At 50.3% G+C, this 15,498-nt stretch overlaps 1 protein-coding gene and 1 pseudogene across 1 annotated transcript; one reads left to right on the plus strand and one right to left on the minus strand.

The window, feature by feature from the left end:
- Positions 1 to 386: 386 nt before the first annotated feature.
- On the plus strand, positions 387 to 1,676 carry LOC109736566 (sphinganine C4-monooxygenase 1-like). Its single transcript, XM_020295782.3, has 2 exons — positions 387 to 611; positions 699 to 1,676. The coding sequence occupies exons 1-2, from the start codon at positions 387 to 389 to the stop codon at positions 1,263 to 1,265; spliced, it is 792 nt and encodes a 263-aa protein (XP_020151371.1). The 3' UTR covers positions 1,266 to 1,676.
- Positions 1,677 to 2,032: 356 nt separating this feature from the next.
- LOC141026775 (F-box protein At2g26160-like) lies at positions 2,033 to 5,091 on the minus strand (annotated as a pseudogene).
- Between the last annotated feature and the right edge of the window lie 10,407 nt (positions 5,092 to 15,498).

The raw sequence follows: 15,498 nt of genomic DNA on the forward strand, positions 1-15,498 counted from the left end.
GGATCGACACGCACAAGCTTATACTAAACGACTAAAATCCAAACATGGAACGACCGATATGTTGACTAAATTCCGTATGTTGAACACGTCCGGCTTGAACCACTTTTGACTAAGTAAATTCCTATGTGCATGGAACGCCTTGCTTGAACGACTTTTGACTAAATTCCGTATGTGGGACGTCTGGGTAAAGCTCTACAGCTAGATTTGAAAGAAAAATTCAAGAGTCCGATGATTACAGCTTGACAACGGAGTCCCATGACCGAGGCAATCTGTTGGGAGTATAACCAGCTAGCATTCTCATCGGTCGATATATATAAACCCAGAGCGCCGGTGTACTACCAGACACTGCTAGCAAAAGCAAAGTTACTACTAGAACGAACAGTGACATGGAGCTCGTATTCTCTGATGAAGCGTTGGCCATTGTCGTCCCCATAGCTGCCTACTGGGTCTACTCCGGCATGTACATGGCGCTTGGACGGTCCATGGACCAGTACAGGCTACACCCAAGGGAGGAGGAGCGCAACAAGAACCTGGTGTCCAAGCGCGACGTCGTCAAGGGCGTCCTCCTCCAGCAGCTCGTGCAGGCCGCCGTCGCCGCCGCCATTTTCACGGTATAAGAATTCTCCATGCATGGACCTGCAAACATTCATATACATATGATATAAACTTACACAGTCACCGACAAGTACCCACTGCAGCTTCGAGGCGAAAGCACCGGGACGGCCGCCGGCGAAGCACGGCAGCGGACGACCTGGGCCACGTGCCTGACGGTGGCGATGCAGATCGTGGTGGGCATGTCCATGCTGGACGGGTGGCAGTACGCGTGGCACCGGTACATGCACCGCAACAAGTTCCTGTACCGGCACGTCCACTCGTGGCACCACCGCCTCGTCGTGCCCTACGCCTTCGGTGCACAGTACAACCACCCCGTGGAGGGCCTCCTCCTCGACACCGTCGGCGGCGTGCTCGCCTTCCTCGCCTCCGGCATGTCGCCCCGCGTCTCCATCTTCTTCTTCACGCTCTGCACCGTCAAGGGCGTGGACGACCACTGCGGCCTGTGGCTGCCGGGGAACGTGTTCCGCCTCTGCTTCTGGAACAACACGTTGTACCACGACGTCCACCATCAGCCGCGCGCTAGCAGATACAACTTCTCGCAGCCCTTCTTTGTGACGTGGGACAAGGTGTTTGGGACGCACATGCCCTATGTGGTCGAGCACAGGCCCCAAGGAGGCCTCCTCGTGCGGCCCATGGAAGCCCTTAACTAAGCATATTGTGTTTCATATTTGACTGTATGTCACAAAGGTATTTATCCTTCCCTCATGCAACCAGGATGCTACTATACATCAGAAATTGATATCCCAAAAAAAGTTCATATATATAGGAGCATGTGCATTTCCTGTCGGCGGTGGTTTGTAATATCTGTCATTCGAGCATCTGAGCAATTTCTTCTTGATGAAACTGGCATGCTTCAAGGCCTGGCAGAGAAAACAATTGATACATTTCAATCGCAATAAGCTGCATAAAACTAACACCTTGATTTTCTGTACAACATGCAGCACCACATCAGACTAGATAGTAAAGCTTCATCTTCTGCAAGCTTCTATTTGGAGATCTGTCTCTACAAAAGTCAGAAAACATCTGCTTCATTCGTGCTAACCGGATTAAAAGAAAATAGTACTAGGCTAATATTCATAGGCAAGTTGTGTCATGTGTGAAACTCTGGCATGCAGCTGAAAGAAATCAGTGTTGCAATTCAGATTATCTTGTCGGCTTGCCGCTACATGAATGTAGAACATGTTATATATATTTTTGAGAGTGTACCCCAGATCCGAGTATAGAAGATCGAGAGAAAGAATGAAATCTCAGCAGCATCTATCTGAACGAAACCATCATTTATACAACCATGTACTCCATTAAAGCGAAAGAGTTCTTTTCTTTTTTGAAAAACGAAAGATCACAGTAAGAAAGCGGAGAAGTAAATAAGAGAAGATGCAGACCAAGAAAGATAAATATGTGATCAGACAGTATCAAAACATGTTCCAGGTTGGAAGGCAAGTCCAGTAAATCTTTCTTGTTCAGCATACAGGATTAATACCCAACCAAACTATTAGCTGAATGCAGTACAATATAGAGATTACCTCGCTATTTTTGTAAGGGATACTAAATAATAAACACACCAGTTGACAAGGCATGCGCAAGACTAGGCAAAAACTCCACGACGAGCAAAGATGATGGTTCACTTGTTGACACCATACACCAAACTGGGGAGCACCCAGAAGCTCTCCAGCTGCTTGCTTTTGCGTCCGAGAATGTATGAAATGGGATGGGATCTCCTGGACATGAACTGACCAAGCTCTACCTCAATCCAAGGTTCGTCGGAATCTTTGGATTTGCTCGGAACATAAATGCAATTACTCTTCCCGCCCCATCTTTCAGGGTTCAAGGAAGAAAATGTAGAGCTCCTCCTATCAAGGCTAACAAAGAGAGCCCAATTTCCCAACTTCTCCAACTTCGCCCACTTAGCGGGTTTGACTGATAAGTCCAGGCGGTAGGCTTGAAAGCAGAATTTGAGATCATGTATTGAGAGGTCAACCTTGAGAAGCATGTCACCACAGACCACCAACCATGATTTTTTAAGCAAGCCAGCGGTCATGTCCTCTCCCCACACAAGTGGTACTTCCGGCATGCCAAGCCGAGGAGCCAAGGAAATGGTATTGAGCTTCAGAAGATAGTCCATGGCCAAAATCTGACCTTTGAAGGACACAATTTGATGAATGCGTGCAGCAACAAAAGGGTGGTCCGTCCAGGACTTTGTTCCAACTTGCCACCGGAACATAGACTTTCTCGAGAAAAGGAGAAGGCACGAGTTGGTTGAACTGAGAGGAGCCGTAAAGACGACATAGTAGATTTCAGAGTTGTCACTGCGTTGAAATTTACGGGGTTTCACCATAGTACTTGTGTACACATCAATAAGGAAGCATTGCTCCTCACAGTACAAGATCAAATACCCATATGAGCAGCCCAAATAGCGCACATAATATGGAGTATGTCGGGGTGCTCAACAACGAAGGGATGATTTTTTCTTTGCAGGATCATGGAGCAGCCATTTGTAGTTAGATAAAGGGTTGTGGCAGGAATCGTAGTCGCCCATATGCCGACGAGCATAATGAAGGCTTGTTTTGACAAAGAGAGGTGGGAAGGAGAAGTGATATATGGGCGGGAAGGAAGAAACTGTAGCATGCCAAGAGCGGCAGGTGCTATTAACAGCAAGGAAGTCATGGAATGAGCTAAAGAGGACAATGATTAGGTGAAGCAGGCTGTCCGTAAGGTCTGCCCAAACTTGTCGTCCAGATGAGTCTGAGTCGTTTGAGCCCAAGCCATGGCAAAAAAAATTAGGTGGCTTCTCTACAACGGCAACTTCTCTGTCATACAGAAAATTCAAAAAGAAAGATCAGAATCAAGAAATCCAAGATCAGACTAGTGTTTTAAATAGCGGGCTATAGCATATAGCGGCAACCCTTAAAAACAGGTATAGCGGGCTATAGCAAGGCTATAGTGGCAAATTGTACATGAAATCATTTAGCGGCAACATGCTCAAACAGCTATAGCAGAGCTATAACGGGGCTATAGCCAGCTATTTAAAACTATGTATCAGAGACATAACTACTACAGTACTACAAACTAAGACAAACAAAGATGCTCATCTCAGTGAGCATCAATTTTTTTCCGGAATAAGATGTATACCAAGCTACAATAAGCTACAGCAAAACAACCAGCAACTTCATGAGTACAACAGCATAATATGTGCATATTTCCAGTTCACCCAACAGGGGGAGATTCATAGTTTACTGACTTGAGCATCAGAGCATCTCCAACAGCCGCGCTATATAAACGCCGCGCCTGAAATTTGTGGTTTTTAGCGCGCGTGCAACCGCTAAGCGAGCTCCAGCGGAGGCACAATAACTGCGTGCGCGGCATAAAGAGTTCAGCGCGCGGTCCGAAACGCCATCGCGCGCCGTTTATTTGGTGCGCCCGCTTTCGCGCACTGCACACTCGAGCGCTCGTGCCGCACTCTCTCCGCCGCGCCACTTTCGCCCCGTCCGCGCCGCCGGCGGCGAATTGGCCCATGGACGGGCACGCCAACACCCCCCTCACCCCTTCCTACACCTGCGACCCCTCTGCCGCCGCCGCCGCAAACCCTAGCGCGGGTAGCTTTGGCTTCGCCTCCGCCGGTGCTCCTCCAAGCACCGGTATCGTTTGTTTGAACTTTTGTCATGAACTTTGTTCAGATTTTAAACTTGGTTGGATGATGTTGTGGGCATAAATTTGAACTTTTATGTTATGAACTTGTTTGGGTGATTTTAAACTATGCCATGTCTTTGTTCTCATGTTTCAAATATCATCATTGTCTCCAAAATGCACATATGGCAAGCGCCGTCTGGTCGCATGCGCTGCAGTTTAGCGCGTTTGTTGGAACGGCTCGCGCGCACTAAACTTTGCAGCGGCCGCTGGAGCAAGCGCTCCTCGCCGTGCAAAAAGTCGCGAACAACGCGCTGCAAACGCTTTTCTAACACGCCGCGCGTTGCGCGGCTGTTGAAGATGCTCTCAGTATCGTTGAAAAGAAATAGCATACCAAGTAGTGAGAGTATCATACTCGTAGCAAATCTTTTCATCGTATAATTATTGTTTTTGGTCGACCCCTCCTTCTGCACATAATTTTTGGTAACTAGCTATCCAATTCCCAAGTGTTTTTGAGATCGAGAACACCAAGCGCATACCAGCAAAATTCTTTTGGAAAAATACGAGCAAAATTCTTTCGGGTCAGATGAACACCAGGTCCAATCGCACAATTCGACTACATAATTTTGGGGCAGGCCGGGCAGCATCGATCATTCATGGCCGCCATCAACCACCAGATAACGAACTTGCATCAGGAAGAGGAGAAACACAGGGTTAGGGTTCTGCAGACCTAGGGGGCAGAGCGGCGGGCGCCGGCGGCGAGAGCTTTGTCTCCAGTGGCTCTGGGTTTCCGGTCCTGAAGAACTCAAGCCAGTCTATGTCTATCCCTTGCGCCGCACCGCGTTTCCCCATCGGATGTGTCGGCGACGAAACGACCAACGGAGAAGGAATCCGCGGCGCCGGAGATGGCCGATGTGTATGCGCGCCCGGTTTTTATTCGGCTGAAACGAACCTGCTTGGCCCGGCCCATCCACGCCCAGCTTACCCGTGTGCTTTCAGTCGTAGTTAGGCCCAGAACATTATTATTTTTCGCCCAAGAGTTTTGTTCAGATGATTAGTGTAAAATTCTCTAAAAAAAACATAAGAGTGGCGATTTTCTTTCCTTCCTTATATCACATAAAGCCATATACTAGTAAAAAGCTTCTCTTCTGAGGTATGTCCTTCAAGCAATCTTCATAGCGGCAACAGCTTGTTCAAAACCTCTCTTTCATCGGCGACGGTCAAGGAACAAACTCCGTCCTTGACGACTAAGGATTATATAATCAGCATATATATCGTAGCATTCCATTTTTATAACATCAGCTGCGATCATACTTTGTGCAGTCGATACCTAGCTAGAGACACATGGATGTTCTAAAGAGCGAAGAGTTTTGAAATGAGCGAGCCCGTTGGCGACCGGGTCGGGCGACCGCGAGGGCGACTCGCTTGCGCCGTCGGGGGCGGCGCCGCTGGACGGCTGGGAGCTAGTCCGGCAGGGTGCGGGGGGCTCGCCGGGGCGCGGCCCCTGCCCCATCTATGCTTCGACGGCGCGGGTGGCGCTGGGACCGAGGGGCAGCAGGTTTTGGGCGCTAGCGGGAGAGGATTCGGAGGCGGAGAGCGAGGCGGAAGATGAGGACGCGGAGGCCTGGAGGGCGGCGCCGGCAGGGCCGCTGGTCTGCGACTTCGTTGCTTTCGCAGCGGCACCAGGCTAGGGCGCGTCGGGCAGGCGTCAGCGGTTTGCGCCGAGCTGCAGAGGCCACCGTGCCTTGGCGGCTCAGGTGTGGCGGCCGGCGTCACCGGCAAGTGGGAATGCGGCGGCGGCGGCATGCTCGATTAGGTAAGGACGGTGGTCCACCTGTCCAGGTCGGGCGGTGTGGAGGCGTCGGAGGGGGTCACGAAGTGGCCGTGCTTGCCTCGGCCCTCACCTCGGCGTGCGGTGGAGGCGCCGGCGGGCGCAGAGAGCGCGGAGGGGGCGGTCCTGTCGCTAGTGCCTAGGGTTACTGGCGATGGGCCGCTGGCTGATTCGGCCCAGTGTGGGTCGAGGCCCACGATGGCGGGAGTCGGCCCAGCGGGTGCTGTGTTGGAGGAGGTGCGGTTTGGTCTAGCGAGGGGAGTGCGAGGCCCGGCCCACCAAGCCCACTTTCCAGGGCAGCACCCGGCTATAAATGGGTGAAGAAGGGCAGCCTGGAGCCCTGGTTAGGGTTTCCCACAGCCGCTCGAGACGTGCGGTGATGGGCTCACACTGCTCGTCACTTCCAGATCGTTCCCCCACCTTCTCCTCTCCTCATCTCGTACGAGGCGGCGGTGATGGGGATCGGCGTGCGGAGAAGCGACCGATGGAGGCGGCGGATCTAGATGCCGAGCGCAAGCGGGAGCGAGATCTATGCGACAAGGCGAAGCGGGCGATGCGAGGCAGGTACGGCGATAGAGATGAGCGGGAGGTGCGTGAGGCGTGGGATGTGTCCCAGGAGCAGTTGGGGCGTGAGGGGGATTGGGGTCCTCCTCCCCCATGGTGGATCCAGCAGCAAGAAAAGAAGAAGAAGAAGAAGGCAGTCTAGCGGCGGCGCGAGCTTGAGCGCAAGGTGGTGGAGCACCCCTTCTGTGGTGGGGGCCACGGGGACCCCCTTGCCAAGAAGCAGCGGGCGGCGGAGGAGCCTCTCGCGGTGGCGCTGCCGTCTTCTTCCAAAGGGACGGCTTGCGAGCTCATTCCGGTGGAAGATGCGCCGGATATTGAGTGCTTCAAGTGCGGCCGGCTTGGCCACTTTCAATCCAAGTGCACCTTCAAACCTCTCTGTGTCTTGTGCAAGGAGGAGGGTCATGCCTCTGCCAATTGCCTGGCGCGCGCCCAAGCTGCAAATCATGGGCAGCGCGATCTCGGGGGAGGGCTTCTTCTGCCTGGAGATTGCAGAGGATGCGGAAGAGGAGAGGCCGGTGGATCAGAAGGTGGCGAATGCGGCGATCCTCTAGGCGAAGTCGGGCAAGCTGAATCTGCGAATCCTTCAACAAGAGCTCAAGCACATCGTCACAGGTGAGTGGGATTGGCAGGTGACACAGGTGGGCGACGACGAGTTTCTGGTGGTTTTCCCCTCGGCGGATCTGCTGCACATGGCCAAGTCAAGTGGCAAGCTTTTTCTTCCTATCCATGATATCACTGCAAGGGTGCGTGATATGCTGCATGAGAAGATTCAGCCGATGGTCATGTCGGAAGTGTGGGTGAAGCTTCATGGCATTCCTCAGAAGCACCGCAGAGAGGAGCGGATCAAGGAAGGTTTTAAGATGCTGGGGCGGCCGATTGTGGTAGACGAGCTTTCTCTCATTCGGTTGGGGCCGGTGAGGGTGAAAATTGCTTGCAAGGCACCTGAGAAGTTGAATGGCACGGTCGAAGTTTGGTTCAACCAAGAAGGTTATCAGGTCAAGGTGGAGGTTGAGCGCCCGCTCCAGCGTAGGGAAGGGGGTGGTGCCAGTGGTGGTGGTGCGGGTGCTTCTGACGCTCCCCCTCCCCCACCATCCAAGCCAGATGGGTCCGGACCCTCGGCCCCCTCTGCTGGCCAGGGAAAGTCGCTCGGCACGGCGGGTAGCAAAGAGAAACCGGGCTCGGAGCGTCACGGTGCTAAGCAAGATGTGGTGATGGGTGTGCAAGAGGAGGAGCAGGAGGACAATATGCAGGACACATCAATCAATACTGAAACGTGGGACAAACTGGGTGCAATGGAAGGGCGTGTGTTGGTGGTGGCGACCCAGGACACTGCAGTGAGCGTGCCTGCCCTGGCGCCGATCTGGCAGGGGCTTTCGACGAGTACGGCTCCAACATGTCGCGGCAGGCCCCTATCTCCGTCCCTGCCCTTTGCCAGCTGCCTTTCGTGAAGGAAGGCGTGCGTCGCGAAGCGGGGAGGGCCCCAAACCTTTCTTATCCGGTGGCTACGCATGCTGATGAGGGTTGCGTGCTCAATGTTGGCGCCACGCCCGCTTCGGCCAAACGTGGCTCTGGGAGCTCGGGTAGGCAACCCAAGAAGACGACGGGCAGGAAGCCGAGGCCCAAGGGCTTGACTCCGGCGGTGCAAGGCGCGGCGGCTTCCTTGTGTGGTGTGCTGGGGACGGAGTTGGCGGCGGTGGACGTGGGTGCCAAGGACAAGCGGTCCAAGGCGACTTCAGTGGTGACGCGGGAGCCGAGCGCCAAGGCGAAGGCCAAGCTGGGCGATCTTTCTTCCATGGAGAGCGCCAAGCTTCGCGCCGCTGACAAGAATCTGGACGTGTCAGATGTGGACACCTTTGGGGAAACAATGTGATGCTGAGCTCATGAAGATCACGATGGAGAAGATTGGCAGGAGTATTCCGAGACTCCGGCAAGCGGCTTGAGCTACTCTATGTTCCGTCTCTTTTGGTTTCTTTTGGCTGCGACAGATGCAGGCGACCGGTGCTCTTTTGGTCGTCTCGGTTGGGGCCGTTTTATCTGAACTATGGTTATGTGAAATGTGTGTGGCCGTTCGGGCCCGTGAAACTTGCCTTTGTTTTGGTTGTAAGATATTTAAACCTTGTGATGCTGCTTAGTTGGCTTTATTAATTTAAAACCGGACACCTCTAGTTCTTCGTTTAAAAAAAACTTTGTGCAGTCAACGAGCTTGTCAATTGCCTGCACAACAAAGTCTACTATTAGTCCTTGTCAATTGACTGCACGATAAAGTTTACTATTAGGACAACTCCAACGTAGAGATCTAATTCTTGTCTGTATTTTGTCCGTATGGGTCGCCAAACGGACCGGCGGACAGGGAGACATGTCCTATATGCGGCTATGCATCCAACGCGTCGGACCCATTTAGGACGGACATGCCTGGAAAGAAGGGGAAACACTTCCCATCATACGTATGATAGAAGCTAATCGTCAGACGGATCGACAACCGTTGATTCTGCTTCCATCCCACGGCCACGACCATGCACCCAAATCCCACGTAACATCCCATAATTCCCGTACCTACCTCCCCTGATTTCTCGGCCAGGATCTTATCTCTCCCAAATCGTCTCTTTCCAACCACGTTCAGCTCACCATCCAAATCCATCGTGCCGCCGTTGTTCCTCTCTCCCCACATTGCTTCAATCATCTCGCCGGTCTCTCTCCCCGGGCCGCCTCTTTTCTCTCCAGTAACACCGCCTTGGTCGCATGGCCCAACAGCCCCCACTACTCGACCACGCCGGAGCGCCATCCCCTGATTTGACACGCGACCCCTCCATCACCAACGCGGTGCTCGTCTCACCAGGCTGCCCCAAGGATCACCAAGATGCCGGAGGATGCAGGTTGGTTCCTAACATATTGTTGTAGATATGTTCATATCTTTCTATTTTGCATGCTGATCCCTGTCAAAACTGCACTTCCATTGTGTATAAGACCTGATCCCTGTGAATTTTGAATTTTGATCATATAAACATGCATCCCCATTTTGGCTGCAGTCTTAGTTGGTTTTCATTCCCAATTGTCCATGCTTCCAATTTAAATGAGCCATATTGTGATAGCACATTTGTATGCTTCCTACTTGTTGAGGTTTAAAATCGTACTCCTGCATACTCTTGTTTATTTCTCATGCATGCTGCGCACAGTCAATCCTATGTTTCTTGTCAGTCATGCTGCTTCACAAATGCTGCAATAATATGATTTTGAACATGCTTACATACTTAGAGATGTTCGTATTAGCTGATTGATTGGCACTTTTTAATTTCAGTTCATGGCTTTGTCATCGTGAAGTAGCTAGATACAGATTGTGTCTGCAGGAGCTGCCATATGGTACCATGTTTCGTTTCAATGAGATTGTGAGAGGGCCCAAGCCACGACGAAGAGCCCTTATTCCTAGATGTGGTTATTGGAGGCTGAAAATATTTATGCGAAGCCGCACTGTTGTATGGTTCTTGAAACAAACAAGACTAATGTAGGAAACTAAGAATTTGGGCGGTTAAACTAACCATTGTGTACAATGTGACATCTCAAATTCTGATTGATAAATGATTTGTAATGACGTAAGAATTTTAAATTATGAGCTCTTGCAGCATGATCATAGTGGTAGTAACCGAAGGAGGAGGGAAGCACGTTTGTAGATGTTCTAAACATTCCAAATAAAAACAGAAAGCATTGTAATAGTCCTGAATACAAGGAAGCAAATCTGCAGGTCTTTGGAAACATGTTTACGAAATTATGAAGCCATGTAATGTTGTTTATAAGGTACCAAAATATGTTATCTAAAAGGCTACTGAGTTGGTAGAAATTTTTCAGGTCTTACCAATCACTTAGAAGAACGAGTGATGTATTGTGATATTGGTGATTTAATAGGAAAAGCGAACTTAGTTCGGAAAATCAGGTGTGATTCTTGGCAGTAGTTATTCGAGACTAAATCATACGGAATCAAATGTTTAGATACATCTTTTGTACGGAAACAAATCACAACTGCATGGGAAGCAAACATCACTGCATCGGAAACAAAAAATGTTGTGGATATATCCTCCCTAAAATAAGAGGGAATGGATACGCAACAGTGAAGAATAAAATGGAAGCAGTTATTTCCTGAGTGATTTTCGGGATAATACTTTCCTTTAGGAAGCAATTAATGGCCGCATTAGCTAGAAACGGCCTGGGGTGCACACTTTCATGGGAGAAATCCAACGATCCAGACTCTCTATATCCAACGGTAGCATACTAGCCTGATGGATGCTTAGGAATCAGTAGTCTGATTCCTAGCCGTGCCCGGAAAGAAGAGCGGAAGAGAGAAGATGATGAGAGGATGGCGGCCATCGACACCGGCCCCTGCGTCCACCCTGCCGCACGCCGCGCCGTGCATGTCCGGGGCCTAACACGCCGTTGCAACCACGGCTATCCCACAACAGCCCACGTCGGGCCCAGCCCATCTAGATCTAGTGGCCTCCCAACTCCAACACACTGGCCACCATGCCTTGGCCGCCGCCGCGCGCCATGGCCTTGGGCTAGAGGTGCTGACGCATACGAATTTGAGGCTATTATGGGTTTAATAAATGTGATTTTTCAAGGATTTTTTAGACTTGAGATATGTGTGGCGGGCGGCAGATACTGCCAGCCACTACAAACTTTTAGAAATTTTGAAAGAAAATTGACGGGTTGCCGAAATATTGTTCTGGTGGGTTTATTGCCCGCCCACCATTAGTTTACGAGTGGCGGGTAGTAATTTACTAATTATTGTTCGCTACTGTTGTGCACTAAGCAGTGGCGGGGATTTACAATGACCCGCCACTGCTACTTTTCCAGAAAAGTGGTGCGCGGGTTTCTGACCATGTCTGCCACTACTTTGAGCCCACCTAAGCCTTTTCCTAGTAGTGGCCTTCGGCATATCTCACAAGATTCGAGTAGTGGTTGTCATTGGTGGATCTGCTCATATCCGGTCTTCATTCGTCTATATTCGTGTGTCTTCAGGTTTGATTCTTCCGATCTACGCTTCTCTTCATCGGTGGCGATTGTTGTTCTGTGTGCAGGTCCTATGGAGCCTTAGCACTATGACTTCCCCGCTCTCTACTACAACAAATTTCTCCAGATCCGTCGAGGGAGGGGCGATGATGGCGGTGCGCCTTCAGCTCGATTCAGTGTCCATAGTTGTCGCTAGATGGTCTACGAATTTGGATATATTTTTTATTATTTTCGGTGTCTGTTGTACTACAATGATTGAAGATGAATGGATCAGAAGTTTCTCTGAAAAAACAGTTCTTAGCCAGACTACAAAAACTTAACCCACCCACCCCCCCCCCCCCAATAAAAACTACACACAAATTCATTTATTTAGGCCATCGAACTAAATTAAAGCTTCACTAGTTAACCACTTCATACAAAAGATATTTAGAGCGCATGGTTCACCGGTTCTTCACCAGGAGAACTGATCTAAACAAGATGACAAAAACAACTACAAACTTCAACAGAAACACAACTTCATTGACTGCTACTACAAGTGCAGCCAATATTTTCTCCATCTACTTATGTCCATTGCCATCTTCCTCAACACTTTTCCCTTCTCTGTTGACTTATCTGGTACTATACTTGTTTCTTCTCTGCCCCCACATGAAAAAAACTTGGAGATTGTCTCGTCTGTCAACTCATCTCTAGCAACTTCTGCACCATCATCCAATAGAGCTCTCTGAATCAATGGACCAAATTATTTTTCTTCCCATTACCAAATTGCAACCTTTCTGCAGAACATGAATCCAACATTTACCTCAAACTGCTTGAAAACAAAAAACATCAACCATCTGATGAGCACTTACATTGTCCTTCACACACTCATGACCCGTACGTCCAGGGTGTTTTTCTATCATGGAGACCCGACATGGCACCTTCGACCAGTTGTCATCGCTTTTCATCAATGGGCGAGGCCAACCAACGAATTTCTGGGCAACGACTGAGCCCACGCTACTGGCAGATGAGGGCATGCCGACAGGAGGAGGGGCGGCGAGAGGAGGACGACAACCCATGAGGAACTCCGAAGGCAGTGCATGCACACGTGTAGTTGCGCAGTTCCATTCCCACCTAAACGCAGCTCTGTAGTGGCCCTTCTCATATATCGATTCTGTGAGGAACTCCGAAGGCAGTGCATGCACACGTGTGGTTGCGCAGTTCCATTCCCACCTAAATGCAGCTTTGTAGATGCGTCGATTCTGGCGACTGCGGCAACCGATGAGCGAATTGAAGAGGGGGTGGGACGTCAGCGGGAGTTGCGGGGTTTCAGTGGACGTGCTTGGTGGCCATCGGATGCAAGGTGGGCGACCCCGGCATGGAGGAGGCCGAGCGGGGGAGGGAGGCGGCCATGCGAGGGGAGTAATCTTTTGCTGAGAGCTGGCGGAGGGTTCTAAAAAAATTGCAGCTAAAGCAAATGGGAGTTCGGCTAGGTGCAACTTAACTCCACAAAAGGGAATCATTTGAGGAGTTAAGCCCTTTTAGGAGTTCGGCTAGCGATGCTCTAAGCTATTGCACTAGACAAAGACGGGTATACATATTCCAAAATAAAGATCATTTTGTTTACCAATTGAATTACAAAAACTTGTCCAAGCACACATAAATACATATTCCCAGAAATGAGAGCATAAATATCAAGGAGAGATCCACAGTTGAATCCTAATCTTGATGTTTCCGTAAAACAGAGTACATAATTTAATGATATTTCCCTACATAAATGTATCCCTTATCTGATCGATACTGCATCCAGAGACTAGAGGGTGTTCTTATTTAGACCGTAGGCAGCCTGAATGCACTATTCTTTGAAGCGTTTTAGAAGATAGCCAATCATGCATGGAGTGTAAATAAATGGTCCTTGAATGTAGTCGTCACAGGAGTAATCTCTTGGGTGTAGTCTGCCCAGATACTGAAATTTTGTGCTATTCAAATGGCAAGCCATTGCAACTACTCGTCTGTATGATATTAACCCCAAGAAAACAACTTCTTTGTAGGGATGAAAGCCGAGAAAGAAGACATGGCTGCCTAAATATTTAGAACAATCTTCAATGTTCACAACGTTATCATCATCGGAGTCCCAGTCCAAATTTTCAATCCTTATCTTGCGATTATTGCCGTCCACATCATTAACATCATCGAAAATCCAAGTTTTTCCAGTTACCTCAAAATGGTCTGACCAGCCAGATTGTACAATTGCAGATACCGATAGGTCAATATCAATAGGTTTCTTCGACATCCAATCTATCCGTTCACTTGATTCCATGAGATTCCAAACCTGAAGTCGGTCTCCATCATGAATTGCTGCAAAGTACACCCCCCTTTCCGATTTCCCAATATAAGTACGCACTTCAACACTCTCCTCGATATTTGTCGGCAGTTCAATTACTCGGTACTTTCCATCTGATAAAGATAACCTGCCAAAATATCAATTCATTCAAAAAAGTTGTAAGAACATTTTCGAAGAAAACAGATGGACAACTAGTGGTAGAATTGAGAAGGTGCTTTTTGCAAAGATGCATTGCATACCTCAAGACAAACACACCATGAAAGTGCAGGTAGAGTGATCCTTGCCAATACACACTTTGCCTACACCTCTTAGGGCCCCAGGGAGATGTTGGATATAATTGATCTAGTGGCATATTGGTCATTGACTCCAGAGCTTGGGCTTCACGGACAAACAACCTCTTCTGCCACTGCCTTGTACTGGATGAGAACACATTTAACGTCCAGGAGAACACATTGATCGGCGAGTCACCTTCTTCTTCGGGCTCATCTTCACCTTCCTCGTCGGACTGTTCTTCACCTTCTTCGTCGGACTGTTCCGGCGGTGATTCCATGGGTTCTTTAGATCGCTCTTTCGACTCATTGTTCGGCGGCACCTTGTCTGGCTCGCGCGGGACGGAGAACACCTGATAGTGCGGCGACTCAGCAGGGTCAAACACAAGGTACGCGTCGCAGCCGTCGTCCAGCCAGGGCAGATCTTCCCAGCGTTCTGGTGGCGGGGTTGATCACGCAGAGGGTCCTCAGGTCGCGGTACAGCAGGAGGCCGCTGCAGTGATCCACGATCTGTGAGGCGCCGCCGTAACGAGGCAGAAAGCCGAGAACCCCGTCGACCGCGGGCTGCCGCATCGAGGAAGGGCGGGCGAAGAAGTGCTGCGTGCGGTCGCCGTAGTTGAAGAAGACACCGTGCACCGCGCGCGGGAGGAGGTGGGGGAGCAGCAGGCGGCGGCCGTCGATGACGGCACGCCACGCCTTGCGGACGCAGCGGCACGCGGCGAGGTCGCGTGGCTGGAGGCGGTCGAGGATGCCCGCGAGTGCGTCGTCGGGCAGGGATTCCGTCTGGTCCATGGCTGCCGCGCGCTGCCGGCCTTTGATCAAATGGCCAGAGGCACGAGAGTTTAAGCAGGAGATCGACGATCACCGGCGTCTAGGTCTCTGTAACTTCTGTTTGACAAAGGAAGAGGAAGGCTATACCGCCACTTTAAGCAGGAGTCCGGGAAGCTTAAGGCAAGTGCCATCCGGCCGATTCAAACTCAGCACAGCAGGGCCGGAGATGGAGGCGTATCCGTCTCGACCTAACCAGCGAGCAGGTGATCGATTTGAAATCTTGAATTTTCAATCATCCGTACATGTGTGACATCTTGGCTTAATTTCTTCACTTCAATCGCCGGGTGTCCCCTAACGATATTCTTGGCTTACATTTTGTCCATTCTAATTTAATGGCAAAATGTAATACAGGTGCCTCATAAAATACCATCATTCGTGTTATTGCCAGCCGCCGCCACATGTGTCATTGGTTGGCAGGCCCTAGGCCATTTATCTAGGTATTTTTT

The sequence above is a fragment of the Aegilops tauschii genome, chromosome 7, assembly GCF_002575655.3.
Source record: "Aegilops tauschii subsp. strangulata cultivar AL8/78 chromosome 7, Aet v6.0, whole genome shotgun sequence".
Taxonomy (NCBI): Eukaryota; Viridiplantae; Streptophyta; class Magnoliopsida; order Poales; family Poaceae; genus Aegilops; species Aegilops tauschii.